The sequence below is a fragment of the Punica granatum genome, chromosome 8 (genome assembly GCF_007655135.1).
Source record: "Punica granatum isolate Tunisia-2019 chromosome 8, ASM765513v2, whole genome shotgun sequence".
In the NCBI taxonomy this organism is placed as follows: Eukaryota; Viridiplantae; Streptophyta; class Magnoliopsida; order Myrtales; family Lythraceae; genus Punica; species Punica granatum.
Genome location: NC_045134.1, coordinates 18,664,992 through 18,685,315, shown reverse-complemented (window position 1 = coordinate 18,685,315; position 20,324 = coordinate 18,664,992). Strand labels below are relative to the sequence as shown.

Below are 20,324 nucleotides of genomic sequence, written 5' to 3'. Positions count from 1 at the left end.
CTTGATTCTTTTCAGGCACATGCTTGTGTGTAGTGTGCTTGTTCGTGAATACGGTCCATTGATACACGACACAATTTGTTTTTTTTTTATTACAAGGAAAACCCATCAACTTAGTACATTGAAAAAAAATAAATAAATATCTAATAAAGGGACACGGGTGATCTTATTGGATATCGAACTTGAGATCTCTTAGTCACTAGGCAAGACGTGCACCACTATGCTATTTCCTATCTTGATAATACACGACATAATTTCGAGAGAGAGAGAGAGAGATTTGCCGAGCAGGACAGACGAAATGGACCTGAGGTCTGGGGAGGTGCGGTTGTGTATGTATAGGTTGTCACGAGGGAGTTCAAATCCTTACAATTTAAAATTATGTAAGTAATTACTCGTAGAAAATTTTAGAAAGATATTATTATTCATTTTCTACACTCTCCTCTCTCCTGCTCCACTTTTTCTTTCTCCTTGCACGACATCACTTCCGTATTCTTTTTTCTTTTCTATTTCTTTTAAAATTTGTTGTTTTAATTTTTTTTATTGGGATTACAATAGGAAGCTCATGGTCTAAGTATAACGAAGTTGCTTTGATTTTTAATCAAAGAAGCTGAGACACCATTTACTTTTAGAAAATTGATTTTCACTTTTCTTCTCCTTTTTAAAATTTATTTCTCCATAAAAAAATGTAAAAACATGTTTATTAATGCTAAATTAGAAAATTTTCTAATATGGGAATAGTTGGAGTAATTAACATAGAAAGATGATATGAAATAAATTTATAAATGAAAAAAAGTTAACGGAAAAGGAAAGCTATTAATTATAATTTTGAAAAAGAATAATAGACAAATGGAATACTAGAGAACTAAAAAAAGACAATTTGGAATAATGGAGAATAAAATTTTTTCAGAAAATTGATTCAATTGAATATTAGTAAACATATTTTTTCTTAGAAAAATTAATTCAATTTACTCATAATATAGGATTTGCCACAAAGGAATCTAAAATACTTTAGAAATATATATCCTTAAAATAACTTAAGTGCGGGTACAATTTACGGATCTTCCTCTAGTGTGTATATACATGTGTGAATATATATATATATATATATATATATATATATATATATATATATATTTATGTGTAACTCATACATACGGAAGGTGGATTTTGAGCTCGTTTTCAAGCGGCGGAGAACAGTAAGAAAGATGAAGAGGTAGAAAAGAGGAGAAAGCAGTCGGCTGAATCATAGAGAGGTGGAGAATTCGATTCATCAGCTTTTCGAGTTCATTGCGAATTCTTCTATATCCCCCTTGCTATTAGTAAGTTTCTTTCTTGCCCTTTCAGTCTTTCGGGTTTCAAACAGAAATTATCGGGCGCACGCTCTCCAGTCTTAACTTACATTTCGAAAGAGAAGCGGGAGGCAGAAACATTACCTTCGAGTGGTCCTCTTCTTTCATATATATATGTATCTACTCGAGAAGGTAATAGCAAGGGCTTCTCACCAAACTCGACCTAACTTTAAGTACATTTTCTAACAGTTATTTTTTTAGTCCAACCTAGCATCCAATTTACATGTAAGAGTTCTTAAAACATCATTGGAGTTGTGAAGGAGGGTGAAAATGAAGTTTGGGTTTGAGCTTGTTTTTAACTGTCTTTGCTGATCTGATATGCCTGGGAGTTACAAATTGGATGAGATCAATGAACTTAAAGTAGTCTATGAAAATGTGTTTTAGAAGTGGTTCTTGTAGCTCTCATCGAACTGTCATGACCACAGTCCTTGGAACACAACATTGAACTCGTCTGCATCTTGCTTCTTAGTTGCTAAGGGGTTATAAAGAGAGCTTCACTTATTTTATATATATATTATGCAAAATTTCTATAGGATTAACTATAAAAGTACGATATATAAAGATTGATATGGAACGACTCTATAGCACTATGGAGTTATTTTGTCAAATCTGCTTATTGATTTATCGTAACATCCCAAATTACAAAATTTTTTTATACAATATATTAAAATTTCGCTGAGCTTATACTAGCTTAATCACATTTTCACTTAAAAGTTCAAGTTGATAAGTATCGGTACACCACTCTCATATAAAATGGATATTGATTCATCTTTTCCATGTGCAATTAATATCATTAACATCAGCCCTCACCTGTAACGTGTGATCTATTTCTGCCTATACGTTATCACGAGCCCTTAAACACCCGCTCTCAACAATTGACCTCGAGCGGAGTTCATCTTCGGTGCTCGAGCGAGGGGGGACTAACACGAGGCGCACTCTTGGCTACACTCGGACATATTGGGCATGCCGTGGTGTGGGTGCGTACACGTGCGTAGGTGCGCATACGCGTAACCTGTGTTCCGATACCATATTAAAACTCCATTGGACTTGTACGGGCTCAATTATATTTTCACTTAAAAGTTCAAGCTGAAAAATACCGGTACTTAACTCTTCTATAAATCAATGGATATTAATTCATCTTTTTCATGTGGGATTAATATCCTTAACACAATAAAACCCATGAATACAAATGATTTTCAATGGCAAATTGAAAATATTTAGTAAATAAAAATTTGACTAGATACGTAAAAATCTCATTAGAATCCCGCACTTTGGCCGCCATTCGGGATCCGTTAAGAGAAAATCTAAAAATATATATTTTGGGATTAGCTTGATGCCTAGTGAATAATTACAAGCTAAACTAAACTATAGATCATTGGACGGGTTCAATCATATCATAACTAATCTTATAAAATGCATACATGATCCGTGAATCTAACATAACCATGACAATACACTTATAAATATTAATCTCATAGTCACGATTAAAATACCAGTTTAAGAATAGGTTATTTACCTTGACAAGTCCGCGAACATCAATACACGAAAACCAATTGTTTCTTATTTTCCTACAATTTCTTTATTTTCCGTCCATTTTCTCTCAGCTTCATCGCATAAAAAATGGAGAATGATATCAAAATTGGGGATATTGCAGTATGGAATCACCCGTTTAAGGGCACGTATCATGTGTTGGACCACACATTGTCATATGAGGGCAAATATTTGAGATTAGTTGTCACACATGGAAAATTTGAGAAAGAAACCATAAGCTTATATGAAATTTGGGTCCAGCAAACTATAAGCTTAAACTTTTAGGTTACAAATTGGCTTAAGTCCGTGTAGGCCCAAGTGAAAATTTCACATGGTATCAGAGCGGGTAATACTTTCGCGAGCACGTGTAGGTTCACACTATGCTAGATTCGATTTCGAGGTAGTTAAGAGTGCGATTTGTCGGGTCCAAGAGTGTGGCCCGATTCAGTTCTGAGGTAGCTAAAGTTGCACCTCTAGTTAGGCCCAAATGTAGAGCTCGATGCTAATTTGGTGTTTGTCCTCCCTCGCCTCGTTGTCACATGAGGACGGGTGTTGAGATATGTCGCCCATACGAAAAAATTGCAACCTATAAATTAAGTTTTTGAGTTGCAGATAAGCTCAAGTTTGTGAAGGACCAAATGGCAAAATAGACTCATCTAAAAATTCATGAGATGAGAAAGAATCACAACAATTAAGGATGGCAATTGGTGGAAATAAGGCAAATGATTAGAGAATTAACTTTTTATTGGCCTTTGACTTAGCTCCTTTCACTGTATAATGTATTGTCAAAAAAATATGTGACCAATTTCTTTGTATAAATGGCTTCACGGGGAATGAAAATACAGAAAATGCCTTAATCAAGCTTTCCACCCCCATTTTTTCAATTACAATGAAACCTATGATTTACCTTCCACTTTCTTTCCTAGTCTAAGAATTTTTTTTTGGTATGTACTATAATATATGAAAGTCCAATAAATCCCGACTATTTTAGTTCGACCATATTAGTCCACTAAAAGTAAAACTATCCCAATTGTGAATTTTCTCAATTCTTTATCATTGTAACTAGTTCAAAAATCTCACCTCTCTTACTTAAATTACAAGAATAAAGAATGGGAAAAATAAACAATACTAGAGCAATAAATAAGATAAAATATTCGAAATCAAGAGTTTTCGAACCGATCGAGGAGAATTTATTTTTGCCTTTCTCCACGTGACTTCATTGCAGGAGTCAATTTGGTCGATTCGATGTGGGTTAATGGGCATAAGGTCCATTAAGAAGGAGAATTCATGAAGGAAATACGGGACCACGATCGTACTAATACGAAAACCAGTATATTTTTGAATTAGCATAGTAAGTATATATACAACGATATGTAAAATATAATTAATCATTGATGATGGTGCGAAGAGGGCATAGTGTTGTCAATTCAAGTTTATTGAATGGCCAAATTAAAATTGACCTTTGAACATCGTTGCGCATGTACCTCGCCTCAAGCAACATTTTCATATGAAAACTAAGGTTATAAGCAATTCATATGGAAAAGGGAACTAAAGATATAATAATCCAGCACCTATCATAGAAAATCTTTATGTGTATTATAAGTTAATTAATCATCATGTGAAAAGTATCATTTTAAGTACAACTCTTATATTCACTTAAATTTATCTAACACAGGATACAATTTTTTTTTTCCCTTCCAATCCTTCGAGAACCACAGTTGTATGAAAGGCGGTCAGTAAGTCATTCTTTGCAATATAGTAAGTTAGTGATATGTTTAAAGCCAGTTTACGTATTTGAATAATTCATTTTATGGTAATGAAATTTATTTTATTATTTATATATTGTCAATATTTATTAGAATAAAATCCTTAAAATATTTTAAATACTTCATTTTTGTTAAGAATATGAGTGATGAAATAATTTGGTAAGAATATCTTTAACATGTTCGCGATTGTATGAAACTTAACAGGACATTATCTCTTCAGATAGATCATCACCTCTGTCTGTATCCATGATTGGTATATGGATACTAATGAAGATGGAGTAGTGAGTCTTATATTATTTAACTGTTGTCAAGACAAACATGTGAATGCTTCTACAATAAGTAGTTGAACGTGATGAAGTTTATTTTATTATTCATTTATTGTAAATGTTTATTAGAATAAAGTCATTGAGATATTTTAAATACTTCATTCTTAAAAAATTAAGAATATCTTTAAACTGTTCGCAATGGTAGGAGACTTAATTGGACATTATCTCTCCAAATAAATCATCACATCTGTCTGTATCCATGAGTAGTGTATAGATACTAATAAAGATGGAGTAGTGAGTTTCATGTTATTTGACAATTATTGTCAAGACAGACATGTGGACGCTTATATGATAAGTAGTTGAATGTGACGTTCAGATAATATCTATACGGTAATTTACTAATGTCAATGAATATTATCTAGACCGTATTAGTGCAAACAGTCCTTAGACTTAAAATGGAATGTTATCTCATGTATGGGTAATTAGAGTTTGTTACTGCTAATGTACGTGTGCTTAGCATGAGTATTCAGTAGATAGTGATTTTAGTTAGTTACACTTGGAGGTAGGTGTCCGATCAAAATGTAATTCACTAACTTGAGTAAATAGGAAAAAGGTCATATGGATGTGAGTTTTATTCTGGATCGAGAAATTATCGGTCGGGATAGATAGACTTAAATAGAAAAGGATTTTTATTTAAGTTCTACATATCTAAGAATGAAATCAGAGAATCCTTATGGTTGGCTAAATGGTTTGACATTTACCTAACCCTGGCTAGATCGAGATATTTTAGTGAAGGGACCCAGTACATGGTATACATTAGAATGTTTTAATTATACATTCGTCACCATTTGGATTGTCATGATATGCTGTTAGGCGTTACTCACGAGCTTTGGGAGCTGATGGCATTTTAGGAATTATGCTTTTTTGTTACGGAAAGATTTTCTGATAATGTCAAATGAGTTGACATTATAATCTCATTGTCATTTGATGATGAACCTAGTTAGTCATATACATTGAGCATGTTTAAGCTGAGAAAAAATCTAATTCTAATTAAAGAAGTTAATTATCAAATGAGGCTTGCAATATGGTTGTAAAGGTGCTAGAACATCCTAAAGCCGAATTCAACCTCAATGTTAAATCTAATTAAGGAAATATGAGAGTTTCCTTATTTTAAGAGTTTCTATAAATAGATTATCTATTAATGAAAACTTGTGTCAAGAATAAGATTGATCTTTCCTTTTACTTGGAGGGCAAGTCATTAGATGACTTAAAGTGCAAGGACTAATTTGTGATTAATTAATTAATATAGATTAATTAATAATTGTAATTAGATCCCTAGGGCAAATCTAAAGATCTATATATAGATTTGACTTCTTTTGATTAACCCTAAGTGTATCATTATTCTCAAGACCCAAAATTGAGAGACAGAGAAAAAGAGAGTCGGCAGAGTGACCCCTTAGCTTAGCCGCGCCCTTCCCTTGCTGATCGGAGGCCATCTCGACTTCGATTAGGCGAATCAAAGTTGTTCAAGATATCCTTGAAGTGGTCTTCTCCTTTCGTGGTGATTCCATTCAAATTTGGTGACCTAGATCGGAGTGGATGGATCAAGAGGAGGCTATCCTTGGTGGTAACACGTTCGTGTGGACGAGTTAAAGACCGAACAATTGGACAGTTCCATCCATTGATCAAAACAAATCAAATTCCGCAAGAGTAAGTATAAAGGTTTTCGCTGCACATGTTCTCGGTTTTCTAACATAATATGGACTTAACTAACCAAACTAAGAATTTTTTTCCATTGCCTTAATTCGAGTCTATACAAACCATAATTAGCTGATGTGTCAAAATTGACCAATTTCTCAGATCTGCATCAAAAAAGAGATAAGTCTCGCGAGAAGAGGTTGTGGGTGCACATCTATTTTATAGTTCGGATTCTTAGGTCTTGAAATTATAAGTCAAGAACATGTAAGGCGATGTCATGCACATCTGACGTGGCAAGTCGTAAGGAGTGACAATAACAGGTCAACATGAATAAAGGCTTATAGACTGACTGTATGGGTTGAACCCATCTTAACAAAGACCTAATCTCACATTTCGGGATTCAGTTGCAAATGTTTCATGCGTACGATCAAAATCCTTCTATACCTTCCCATCTGAAGGATGACAATAACTGCCCTCTCTCTGATTCTCATAATGCCAAGTCATGTGGGGTGCTGAACACATCGATGTATAAAGCCGTCTTAACCTGGGAATGATCGGCAAGTAGTGCATTGTCTTCACTAGGACCGGCCTGCCAGTTTTATTCATACTTGCATAACGTTCTTTATATCAAGGTAAACCACAAAACCTGCAAGCAATTGCTTCAGAATCGTTCTTATAATACAACATACAACCATTCATATAACATTCGATCTTTTTTCTAAGCAACCCAAGCTTGGAGACAATCTTCTTCACCTCATAATAGTTCTTCAAAATATTATGTACGGCAATGATTATTTCATACAACTTCAACACCTCATCAACAGCATCATGGAGCAAATTCTAGTCACTTTTAATGCTCATCAATCTAATAGCAATGGACAAAGTAGAATGAGATGTACATCCTGAATACGATGGTTGATTGTAGTGGTTAAGAAGATCATAAAAGTGTTTAGCATCAACATTAAGCTCCTCCTCATTGTCACTATCATCCATATCGATATCCTTATTACCATTCTGAGAGAACTCATAACCAAATTCTTGTCTAGCAGCATCATAGGTCATTTCATCAACCTTTCACAACTAATCATCATGATTAGCATTCTCCTGAAACTCATACCCAAATCATTGTCGAGTCGTATCATAAACTATTTCATCAACTCTTCGCAGCAAATCATCATAAGAACTCTATTTCGCACCATGAACCTAAGGTCTAACTTCACCGTGATCCGTCCAATACTAATAATTAGGTTTCAATCCTGAAGTCAATAGATGCATTATCACTTCTTCCTTTGGTCGCATGTAATCTCGTTTTTCACATTTTACACAAGAACATCTGATCGTGCCCTCCATTTGATGTAACCTCAGTTATTTGGCGTGATGTATAAATTCTTTAACTCCATCAATGAACTTCTCTCTAAGTCCCACACGGTTTGGATGAGTCCTATTATACATCCATAATTTATGTGGATGATTATCCATATTAATCTACACAAGCAAGTATATAAAAGATCCGACCCAATTGGAGATCAACAAACAAAGATCTCACGAAAATGATCAATGTATAAACGAATCCAACCACATATATGTAAGTACAACATCTATGATCAGTGTATACAACATCTATATCTATATATAAGAAAATGGGGGTCATAACTAGCTTCTCGGGATCAACTATATATATATATATATATATATATATATATATATGATCGAGAGAATTTCACATTTTGAAGAGAGACCTTACCGCAAGAAAAGAAGCTCGGGTTGGTGGAGGATGGGTGGTGCTTTAGATCCCTTGAAAACATTGAGCGCTTAAGTGTGGGAACAATCGGGTAATGATTCCCCCGAGCTCGAGTGCTCTGTGTCTTTTTTTGCTGTGTGTTCAATGAAATAGAGGAAATGTTCGAGTTTGATAAAGTAAACCCATAAAGATGGAATTTGAGACGGATGAGTTTCTCTAAAATCTGAGATGGCCCTTTGGATGGAATAATCCTTCTCAACAGTGTATGAACGGAACGTTCCGTCTCAAGATCCGTCCATAAAGTTGGCACGGAAGTTTTGGATGGAATTTACCGTCCATATGTGTTGTACGGACACAACTGTCCAAAGTATCAATTTATATGTTTATAGATGATATTTTCTGTCTCTAATGCCATCTATAAGAAGTCCATTCCAAGTGCGTCCCAAATTCCGTATCATATATGGACGGAATGCTTTTCATCTCTATATTCCGTCATATGAAACAATTTTCTTGTAGGGTTCATGGCTCTCAAAGGAAGTCCAAAGTCTTGGATTAATTTATCAAGTCCAGGTACATGATATTTCCAATGATTCCACATGCACATATTAATTTGTTAGCTCTACTATAAAAAAAAATTATCCCACTAAGAAATTCTTTTCTCATCAATGAGTATGTGACAACGTATGTAGGCTGAATTCATGCTATGCAGGATACTTAGGAGGGCGTGCTTTTTCCGGGCCAAATAATGAGAAATACTTGATATGCAAATTACAACTTAAGCAATATTTCTCTTTAAAAGTTATAGATTGCGAGTGGAAAAGTTTTTCCCACTCTCGATGTTTTGTATCTTTAATTTCCACTTTTTTTTATTTTCCCTGTCCAGACCCAACGATGAACGTTAATTTTGTTACTAATTTATTTTCATAAATTTACAAAATGCAAATATCTTTATCTTCTCAAACTACATGATCATGTTCTCATTTACTTATTATTTATAAAATTTCAAATGTTATTCGTACAACTCGTTTTAGAAAAAAAACAATAAGTTTTCTGCTCAGCAGTCAATGCGTTTATCGAATTTAAAATACACTGCATAGAATAATCTAGTGATATCACAAACGATAAATATGAATAAATATGTCTACAGTTGAGTTAGGCTAAAAATTAAGAAAAATATCAATATTCAATGCTTCTTCCTATTGTGATTCAGATTTACATCAACTTACCTAGCAAAATAGATTTACATGAACCTTACATGAATATATCAAATTTACATTATCTTAAGCAATAGATGAGTATAATTTTCATGTCATCATATTTCCTATTTATGTTTTGCAGATGCTACATCTCATAAAGCTCCAATAATATCCTGAGTATTATAATCATATAATCGCCTACATTGATCCTATAATGTCTATAAATAATGTCGCTCGCCAGTATACAACGATATGTAGACTATAGTCACTCGCTGATGGTGCGAAGAGGGCACAATGTTGTTAATTTGAGAGTTTGTTGAATGATCAAATTACGAAATTGGCCTTCGGAGTTCGCTGCGCACGTACATCGCCTCGACCATCACTTATTGAAAACCAAGGTCGAATAAGCAATTCACATGGAAAACTGAACTAAAAAGATATGATCCCAACAGCCTATCATAGGAAATCTTTATGTGTATTATTAATTAAAGGATCATCAAGTGAAATGTCAACAATTCTTATATATATATATATATTCTCATGCACATTCACTTAAAATTTATTCAACACGTGATATATAATATTGGGTTTTTCCCCTCCTTGCGATCCTCGAGAACCTAGTTGTATGACGACAGACTGTCAATAAGTCACTCTTTACAATATAATGTGGAGTAAACTAACAACACTAAGAAATTTAATTAATTTCCTTGATTCGAGTACTCTGCACAAATAATAATAAGCAGATGCGTCGAAAAGGACCAAACTCTCGGGGTCTGCGTCAGAAAGAGAGAAGACTTGCGAGTTCATATATGCTGATTAATAATATAGATATATATATATATATATATACAGCGATAGTTTCCCCAGTACTTCTTTATTATCATGCTTAACTTATTGTTTTTTGCCCATCATGTTATTAATTTGAACATATAGTGAAGTTTACCGAGGGATTAAAAAAAAAAAGAACCTAGGCATAGAATATAAACATTACTATAATGCCATTGTCTCTTCACTATTGGGAATTATAATCTTACATGGAAATTTAATATGGTGTCAGAGCCCAGATTACGCGTATATGCGCCAACGCGCGCGTGCGCATGCAACAACACCACGTCAAGCCCAATATGCCCGAGAGCAACTAAAAGGAGTGCCTCGTGGCTAGTCCCCTTGTCCGAGTACGAAAGATGAGCCCGACTTGAGATCAATTGTCGAGGGCAAGTAAAGGACACGTGATAACGTATAGGTAGAAATAGACCACACGTTACACGTGAGGGCGGGTGTTAAAAAATATAATATCAGATTGAAATTCAATGTTGACCACCTAGGCTAGTATATCCATTATTCAGCGCAGCCCGGTATACAATTTCCGCCCCTTGGAGCAGCTCCCTTCCGGCGCCTAAAATAACTCGAAAATATGGCGATTTCAATATCGGCGATAAAGGCTTTTTCCTTGAAATCGCTCCAGCTCCAACCCAAAACGGGCTCTCTGGCATCATTTTCTTCCAAGGACAAGTCTTTTCTTGTTGATCAACGCTTGGTTACTAAATGCTATTTCAGCGTCAGAAGAAAAAGACAAGATCCTCATGCTAGGAGGGTCTTTTCCGAGACCAGCGATTTGTTGTCGTCGTTTATATTTAGTGAAGTCGATAACGAAAGCTGGCAATGGAACGATTGGAAGGATGATGAAGAAGAAGAAGAAGAAGAAGCAATAAGAACTGCCGGACAGCCTGAGAGAGAGCTAGCTGATCATTGGCGGGAGATGCATGGGCAGGAAGATTGGATGGGCCTCCTTGACCCGATGGACCCACTTCTGAGGTCCGAGCTGATCCGCTATGGCGAAATGGCTCAGGCCTGCTACGATGCCTTTGACTTCGACCCATTCTCCAAGTACTGCGGGAGCTGCCGGTTCGGGCGCAATCACTTCTTTGAGAGCCTCGAGATGACCCATCCTGGGTACAACATCTCGAGGTACCTGTACGCAACGTCAAACATCAACCTCCCCAACTTCTTCAAGAAGTCTCGGTGGCCCAAGGTGTGGAGTAGGCATGCAAACTGGATTGGGTATGTGGCAGTCTCGGATGATGAAACATCGAAGCGCCTTGGCCGCCGTGACATTGCCATTGCCTGGCGTGGCACTGTAACCCGGCTTGAATGGATCGCAGACCTGATGGATTTCCTCAAGCCAGTGTCTTCTAACAGGATCCCGTGCCCCGATCCATCAGTAAAGGCCGAGTCCGGTTTCTTAGATCTCTACACTGACAAGGACGATGAGTGCAGGTAATTAAAGTTGGCCATGACTCCACGGCATGATAATATCACGTAATGACTAATGAACATGTGGAATGTACAAGCGAAGTCATACTGTTGCATTAGAATGTGAAATCGACACACGATTGAATCTAACGATATAGTGGTCGAAATAAGATTATAAACATAATCTCTATGGTTGTCTGGCCGGCTTCTATGGCAGTTACTGTAGGTATTCGGCGAGGGAGCAGATCTTGACTGAGGTGAAGCGGTTGATTGAGGCATACCCTAGAGAGGAGCTAAGCATCACGATGACAGGGCACAGCCTTGGGAGTGCCCTGGCAATATTAAGCGCATACGATATCTCTGAGACTGGCCTAAATGTGACTGGGGATGGCCGATCTGTTCCAGTATGCGTGTTCTCATTTGCAGGGCCAAGGGTCGGGAATGTTCGTTTCAAGGAGCGGGCAGAAGGACTCGGGGTGAAGGTGCTGAGGGTGGTGAACGCTTGCGACATAGTCCCCAAGACACCCGGATTTTTCTTCAACGAGCATGTGCCAGAGATCGTGATGAAGCTCGCGGCTGGGCTGCCGTGGAGCTACTCGCACATCGGGGTGGAGCTGGAGCTGGACCAAAGGAACTCACCCTTCTTGAAGGACACCAACAACCCTGTCTGTGCCCATGACTTGGAGGCTCACCTCCATTTACTTGACGGGTAAGTACCCTCATGATGGAGTTTTTGCCATTCATTGTATACAATTTTTCTTTTTTAGGTTGTATATTTAGAATAAGGGTAAATTACACTGGTAATTCAAAAAAATTTATAAATATTTCAATATGGTACAAATTTTTTTTTTACTACTTGATGGTACAAAATGTTTCAAAGTTGTTTCAGTATAGTACAAATCGTCATCTCGCCATTAACGCCTTCGAGCCGTCCTTTACAAGACTGTAAATTTTATACCATCATGTAACTTATGTAAAACATTTTGTACTATTAAGTTATAACTTCAAAATATTTTACACCATCATGTAACAATCAGCATTGTACTTGACGGCGTCAATGGCGAGATGACTGTTTGTACTATACTGAAACAATTTTGAAACATTTTGTACCATCAAGTAACAAAAAAAAATTTTGTACCATATTGAAATATTTGTAAAACTTTTTGGACCATCAGTGTAATTTATTATTAGAATAAATATTACTTATTGTAAATTCCATATATCAAATGTCCACCCAAAAATAAAGACATATCAAATTAAATATTATATAGTTCCACTCTTATCTGACATGGAAAGTGACTCACGATAGGTTGATTTGTAACTAATTAAAACGTAGATGTCGTTTTCATTAGAAGTGAGATTAGCTCATCTTACTTATCAATACAAGAGATTAGCTCATCTCTGTTGTATGTATAATTTATACCTTCCTGAGATAAATGAATTGAATTTTTCGACTAAACATTGTTGATTTGATCTTATCTCAGGTACCATGGTAAAGGACATAGATTTGTGCTAGCAATCAGGAGAGACCCGGCACTAGTGAACAAGGCGGCCGACTTTCTAAAGGATCATTACTTGGTCCCACCTTATTGGAGGCAAGATCGAAACAAGGGTCTAATTAGGAATCAAGAGGGCCGTTGGATGCAGCCTGAACGGCGAAAACTCGACGATCATCTGGATGATCATGAAGCCAAGACTAGAAATGTGTAATGTAACTAGGATAGAATATTTGAGCAATTTGTCAATTTGTAATATTTGGAAACAAGGAAAATTGCAGATATGGATAGAAGGAAAATTCAATTCTTTCTTAACCACCGAAAAAGCATTTATGTGTTTGGTTTTAGAGTTGAATTAAATTGAGTTTTGGTTTTAATTAGTTTGTAATGATTGTATTGTTGAATTATGAAAAAAAGTGTGAAAAATTAATGAATAGTTGAAAGAAAGTAATGATTACGTAATGATTGTGTTGTTGAATTGTGAAAAAAGTAATGAATAGTTGAGAGAATTTAATATTAAAAATTGAATTAAATGGTTAAAAAAATTTAAAAATGGAAAAAGTACTGGTGCGTTTAGTTTCAGAGTTAAAGTAACTTTGATTTTAATTGTGAAAAAGGACAAACGATTGTGTAGTGTATTGAGTTAAAGTTAACGTTAAATTTTTTGTGATTTTAACTGCGAAACCAAACAGAACAATAATGATTGTGTTGTTGAATTGAAGATAAGTTGAATTGAGTTGAGTAAAGTTGAAAACACACAATTTTTTTAATTAGTAGGGTGAATTTTGGATATTTTTATTAAAAAATTTTAAAAAATAAAATTATAACGGGAGCTTTCTTGTACTTGATGGTGCTTGTTGACAACAAGTTTGTGATATTTTTAAAGAGACTATATAGTGTACACGTGAAATCCATAAAATATTAAAATAAGAACTTTCACAGTTATTGGCATCTCTACTCATTAAAATAAAATTCCGAAGGAATTATAAGATAAAAATAGAAAAAATGTATAGATCCAAATTGTATGTTTTGATCCTTGTTATTTATAAGAATTATAAAACACAATTTATTGCGAGATAAATAAAATGAAAGTATTTTTAACAAACAGATACATACTTTTCGTGGAAGAGATTATGGTCTTGCTATTGTTAATTTTGATATTTTCCAAATTTGGAAGCTAATTTTGATATATTCTTTTGAAAATTTATTGTTCACATTATAGCAATCTATATAATAATGTAGATAGCATATAGACCAACATAAATGATATGATAATTATCTATGAACAAAATTTACTAATCTACTTTCAACTTGTTCATAATTAGATTCATTTTCATTAATTGAATCATTTAGGGTCCTTCATGATTATATTTGAAATTCGTCCAACTTCATTCTTCGCCAATCCTTAGCAGTGGACATGAAAATATACCAACTTTTATAGTACCATGTTTATTTCACTTTTAAGTTTAGTGCAATTTTGCCTTGTGGTTCACCTTAAGTGGGCTTCAAAAAGATTTTTTAGTAGGTCGTTGGCGATCCCACAAAAATGGTGGTGGCCTTCACCGCCCAATCTGCCAGAATTAAAAAAAAAAGATCGTGAAAGAAAAAGAAAAAAGGGATAAAAAATTTCTTCTTATATAAATTTCAAAATTATTATTCAGTGTATATTATTCTTAAATAAGGTTTCAAATTTTAGTCATGTGAATATAAAAAAATCTATGATTGGGAAAACTTTATCCTTTAGTGGATTAACCTGACTCAAATATAAAATATCGAGCTCCATTGCCTTGGGCTTTCGGATACTAAAGGAACACACCAAAAACTTCCAAAATCAATCCTTCTAAGTTTAATAATAATAATAAAAAGACCCAAGAGTTTCAATTTGCAATATAAACCTAAAAATTTGAAAAAGAAAAAGTTATATAAATGCAATTTTGTATATCTAACATTTTCAATATAACTTTTTTAGGGAAAATAACACCGTATATCAAGGTTTTTTTCTATTTTTTCACGTTGCAGCATAAAATGTAATGTTTCACCACACAACATGAAAAATAAAAGTTTTTCCCCCCACAACATTTCATCTATTTTTTTCACAATATATCACGATTTTTTAACTATGTGCTTTTTCTAGGTAGTTTTATAGGAATGGAAATTTGAGGGACCTAAAAACAAATAAATCAAATAAAATAATATGAAATTTATTTTAAAAAATGGGGGCCATCGAAGAAGAAAACGGAGGCGCCTTGCCTTCGATCGAGGTCGTCGGGCAGTTTAAGCCGATCTATGACCTTGATCCGAGGGTAGGTGGCCGGCGAGGGTTCCCTCATGCCACCAATTTGGGAAAGATTTACCGATCCAACCGTGATGAACATGTCATTTAGGTCAGGGATTATTCGGATTATTCACTATATTGTCCAAGGTAGATTTACAAACGTTGACAAAAGAGAAAAAAAAATTTAATAAAAAAAAGGTGTAATCAAATGTTTCTCAAAATAATTGATCCAGACATAATGATCATTTAGATTAATCAACTGAATTATCAAATATGTTGTCAACCAAATTTAAAGAACACTCTGAAAAAAGAAATCGCGAAAAATATTAAAATAAAGGTGTGAATTAAATATCTTTTTAATAAAAAAAGAAAAGAAATGACGAGTACGGAAAAGATCCTCACTTGCCCCTGGTCTATGGGAACAAGGATCAAATAATTGATAAAAAAATGATAAAAAAATAATTTAGTTGCGGATGTTATAAGATGAGCAATGTCTTCTACGATTTTCCTCTATTGGGTTATATGGAAAAACTATTAATAATATATATACTTATAGTGCAAAATTCTCTACCATTTTTTACCGCTCTGCTAATGCACTGCTTTGAAATGTTGACATGTGTGCTTCACTTTCTTGAGAATGAAAAGAGATGCCAAACAAAACGAAATAGAAGGGGTTATCACCTAACAATTTCACTTTTCCACTGGAAATTAGTCCAAATCCATATAAACGCATTAGGAATCAAATATAATGATAGAGCCGATTTTTTTGCACCCATATGAGCTCACGCTAGTCACCATGCCAAATCCAAAGTCGTAGTGTAGCAAAAAAGTGCTTCTCATTTTAGTTCCCATTACCGAGCACGGGGAAGCTTGGCTCGTACTAGTAAAAATACGAGAGAGCGGAAGAAGCCTATCTTGAGGTTAGTTTTTTAGGGTGGCATAGCACATGTAGATAAGTGAAATGGTGCTAGATCATATGTTACCACATAGGACAATATTAAGACTTAAAAGAGATACTAATTGCACCAGCCAAACAAGATGAAATAAATGGTTTAAATGCGGTTTGAGTTTCACAATCTAAGAGCTCAAACTTTTGAGTAAGAAATGCATCCAAATTCAGATGGTTTATTGGAAATATGGATATGCATATTCATACATACATGAATATCTATTGATATATACAATTTAGAATTTTAGAAATTTCAAGTAATTAGAGGAAAGAAACATAGTGACGCAATGTGTCATCACGATTTCTCAAGTCTAAATCTGAATTAGACTCGAAAAAAATAAATTACGTCTGACCATAGTAAGAACACCCAAAAGGGTCATACTAGAAGAGAAAACTCTCGGCTTAATCAATAAAATATTATTGATCTTCGCTATTCTTTTTGTGGCCATAGGCCAACCAAACTTATATAGAATACCTAATAGGACTATGAAAAGAAAACTAGAATCCTAAATATATATTATAATAAAATCAAATCAAAAATCAAATCCTAAATATACTAAATATTTCCATAGAATATCTCCTAAATATTATTCCATAAAATATACTAATTAGTTCATGGATCAAGACATATGATCTTTTATTTCCATATCATAACCTTGATTTATTCAAAATATAACCAGGATACCTTGAATTGTATATTGCTCAGAATTCCTCCACGTCAGGTAGTTGCAGTCGTTTCAAATGAAAGTGGACACGTGTTTTACAATTCACATATTCAGTCATATATCTATATTTATCGAGTACAAATTAGTACGTGCCTTTTAGACCAAAATTTCAGAACGCTTCGATCCTATTTTGACAGTATTAGCCCCTATCCAAATCGTATAGTTCGTCGTACATTTATTTTTTATTTGCCTTCAACTTTTTTTTAGCAGTGTTATCAAAATCGGATCGGATGATGAACCAAAAGAGGATGGGTTCATGGGTTTATGAGTCCAATCGAGATTCGATGAGTTGGACAGCACGTTTAATTAAAATAAAATAAATATTCATATTATTAAAAAAATTATGATAATTAAGATATAAGTATGATGATTTCAAAGAAATATAAGAATAGTATAAGAAAATATCTATATTTAATATTTCTTACTCCAAAATAAATATTGAATTTTAATAAATACTTATAAGTAGAGTTTAAAGAACAAGAAAGTAGTGGTGACTTGGTTAGTAATATGCTAGTTTGGAAAGCAAGAGGTCATAAGTTCAAATTCTTACACAACCAAGCAATTTTTATACTAAATAAAAATTCATAAAACCGGCCGATTCAATGGACTTTGCTCAAAATCGACCGGTTCAATGGGTCTTGCGGTTCAAATTTGCAATTTGAATTTTTAGGCGAATCGGACTGGACATGGTGTTGGTTCCTGGTTCGACCGGTCGAACTAGCCGGTCCGATCCGGTTCTGATAATAATGTTTTTTAGCTTTTGTTTTTCTTTTTTTCTTTTTTTAAACTTTTGTTTAATTATCTACTACCCCTCTAACTTCTGACTTGCAATTTTTTGTCACATCAAACCTGATGGAGCCAAAAGTTACGGTACCCAAGCAATACTGAAGAATTTACCCACAATTTTCTTTATGTATTTTATTTTCCTTTCTTTTATGATGATTAAAATACCAAAGTGTAATTCATCTTTTAATATACCAAGTGTTCTCACTTTTTAACATATTGACTGAGAGAGATAAGGTAGAAGGGTGGTGGTGGTTGGAATCGTGATTATCGGCGGCCCTATAGATCATTGGCCACCACAACCCTGTCTTTCTCTCTCTTCGAAGAGAAAAGAGGGACACGATTTCTTGGCAGTGGAGGCCAACGCCAGCGACCAAAGCCCTGGCAGGTCGCTGGTGGCCCCGGAGCCCTTGTGTTCTTCGACAATTTTGATTTTTTTTTCTAAAATTTATTTTTTATTTTGAGAAATTTTAAAATATATTTAATTATGATTAGATAACTAATATAGGTCATTTGACTCCAATGTATCAATCACAAGTCTTGGCATACTCCAGACACTAGATTGAGACATCGAGTGTCCACGGGATTTAAAATCCCGACCCATCGGAACCTTATTCTATCTCCTAAACCAACGACCAAACATAAGCCAAGAATGAGAGAAGGGGCCGGATATAAGATATCCCGAGCATAGGAATCTAGGCGATCTCAATGTGTAGAGACCCAAAAGAATGCGATAGCACATCAAACCCCCATGGGGCAAATTTTTTGTTTTTTGTTTTGGGTAAACTGTTGCAAAAGTTCTTTTTTATTTCTTGGCCAGATAAATATGATTTTCAATAGCAAATTAAAGACAGTGATGTTGGCCTTGACATTTTGATACGCTTAGAGAGGATAAATAATTAATGTGGCAAATAAAGAAAGATAGGATAATTAATACAAAAAAATAAAAGGATAAGACAATAATCTAAATCTTCTATTATCTAAAATATATATTTATATATAATAAAATAAAGCGAATATGTGATGGATCGGGTCTTAGAATGCCGTGCTTAATGGAATTTTATCATACTATTGAGTTATGTTATTAATAATTCTATGGATTTTTAAATATTTAGTAATTTTTGGTGAATTATAAATTACAAATCGTGGACCAATCATTTATTTTTTTTTATTAAAATTCTTGATACTTATGCTTTTACTATATAAGAAAAAAAAAGATACTTGTTTTCACCGAAAAATAGGTATTTGTATTTCAAACGATTTTGAGTAGAAAAAATCACTCACTAATTTTTTGGAAATTTAGTTTGGATATTTTTAGGATATCTCTTTAAAATTTTAATGTATTAGAAATTATAAATTGCGTTGCGATGATTTATTCGAACTAATATATAGATATATACATTACATTATTATTTCAAAATGTTTTGTTGGTTTTTTAACTAATATATTTGATATTTGTATTTTAAAAGATTTGATCGGAAAAGAATTACTTATCCATAGAGATCTGATTTGGATCTTTTTAGGATATCTATATCTATATAATAGTTTCTACGATATGTTAAAAATAGGAAGTAGTACACATAAATTGTGATCGTCCAGCTCTCTGAAGATATAGTGCCACTAAACTTGAGTTATCCGGCTCTTATAAATTACGCCTACCATCAAACGTGAAGGTGAGTTCTTATAATTTTTTTTTTCGTTCTTCTTTGTTTCATTAGCGACACACATAAGCCTTTTATCCCCTTCCTCCGTACTAGCCCATCAGCCACAGGCATTATGTAATTCAGTTCTTCCCCTTCAACAAGCATACATTGGATAGGGAACTAAACAAAAACACGGGGCAGAACCTTCGATCTTGCTACTAGCGTTTTAGAACACGCTAGCAGATAACATCGCAGCGAGGTATAGGCCTGAATACAATCATTGTTTCTAAATTGGAATCTTCGAATCAAGTCATCCATGCTAGACGGAGAAAATATAGTATCCACCGAATAGGCCAAGAAACACTGTGTAGGCCATTGTTTTAGATATGCACTTGTAGATAATACTGCAGCAAGGTATAGGCCTGAATGCAATCATTGTTACTGAATCGGAATCTTCAAGCTCAATTCATACATGCTAGACCTAGAAAACATTGGAGGTGGGGGCCCAATGGGCTGCCACTAGTACTAGCAAGGAGAGAGGGGAGGCCCAATCAAGTCCACGGGCCTCGGTCCACAAATGACTGATGTTATGTTTTATATGTATGCTTTGCTCCCACCGCCCACCGCCTCTCCGCCGCCTGCCGACTCATTTCTTTC

General features: G+C 34.5%; 1 protein-coding gene across 1 annotated transcript; it reads left to right on the top strand.

Moving 5' to 3' along the window:
• Positions 1-10,926: 10,926 nt before the first annotated feature.
• On the top strand, positions 10,927-13,698 carry LOC116189038 (phospholipase A1-Igamma1, chloroplastic-like). Its single transcript, XM_031518531.1, has 3 exons — positions 10,927-11,820; positions 12,014-12,505; positions 13,281-13,698. Exons 1-3 carry the CDS (start codon positions 10,958-10,960, stop codon positions 13,504-13,506), a joined length of 1,581 nt encoding a protein of 526 aa, XP_031374391.1. The 5' UTR covers positions 10,927-10,957; the 3' UTR covers positions 13,507-13,698.
• Positions 13,699-20,324: the final 6,626 nt, after the last annotated feature.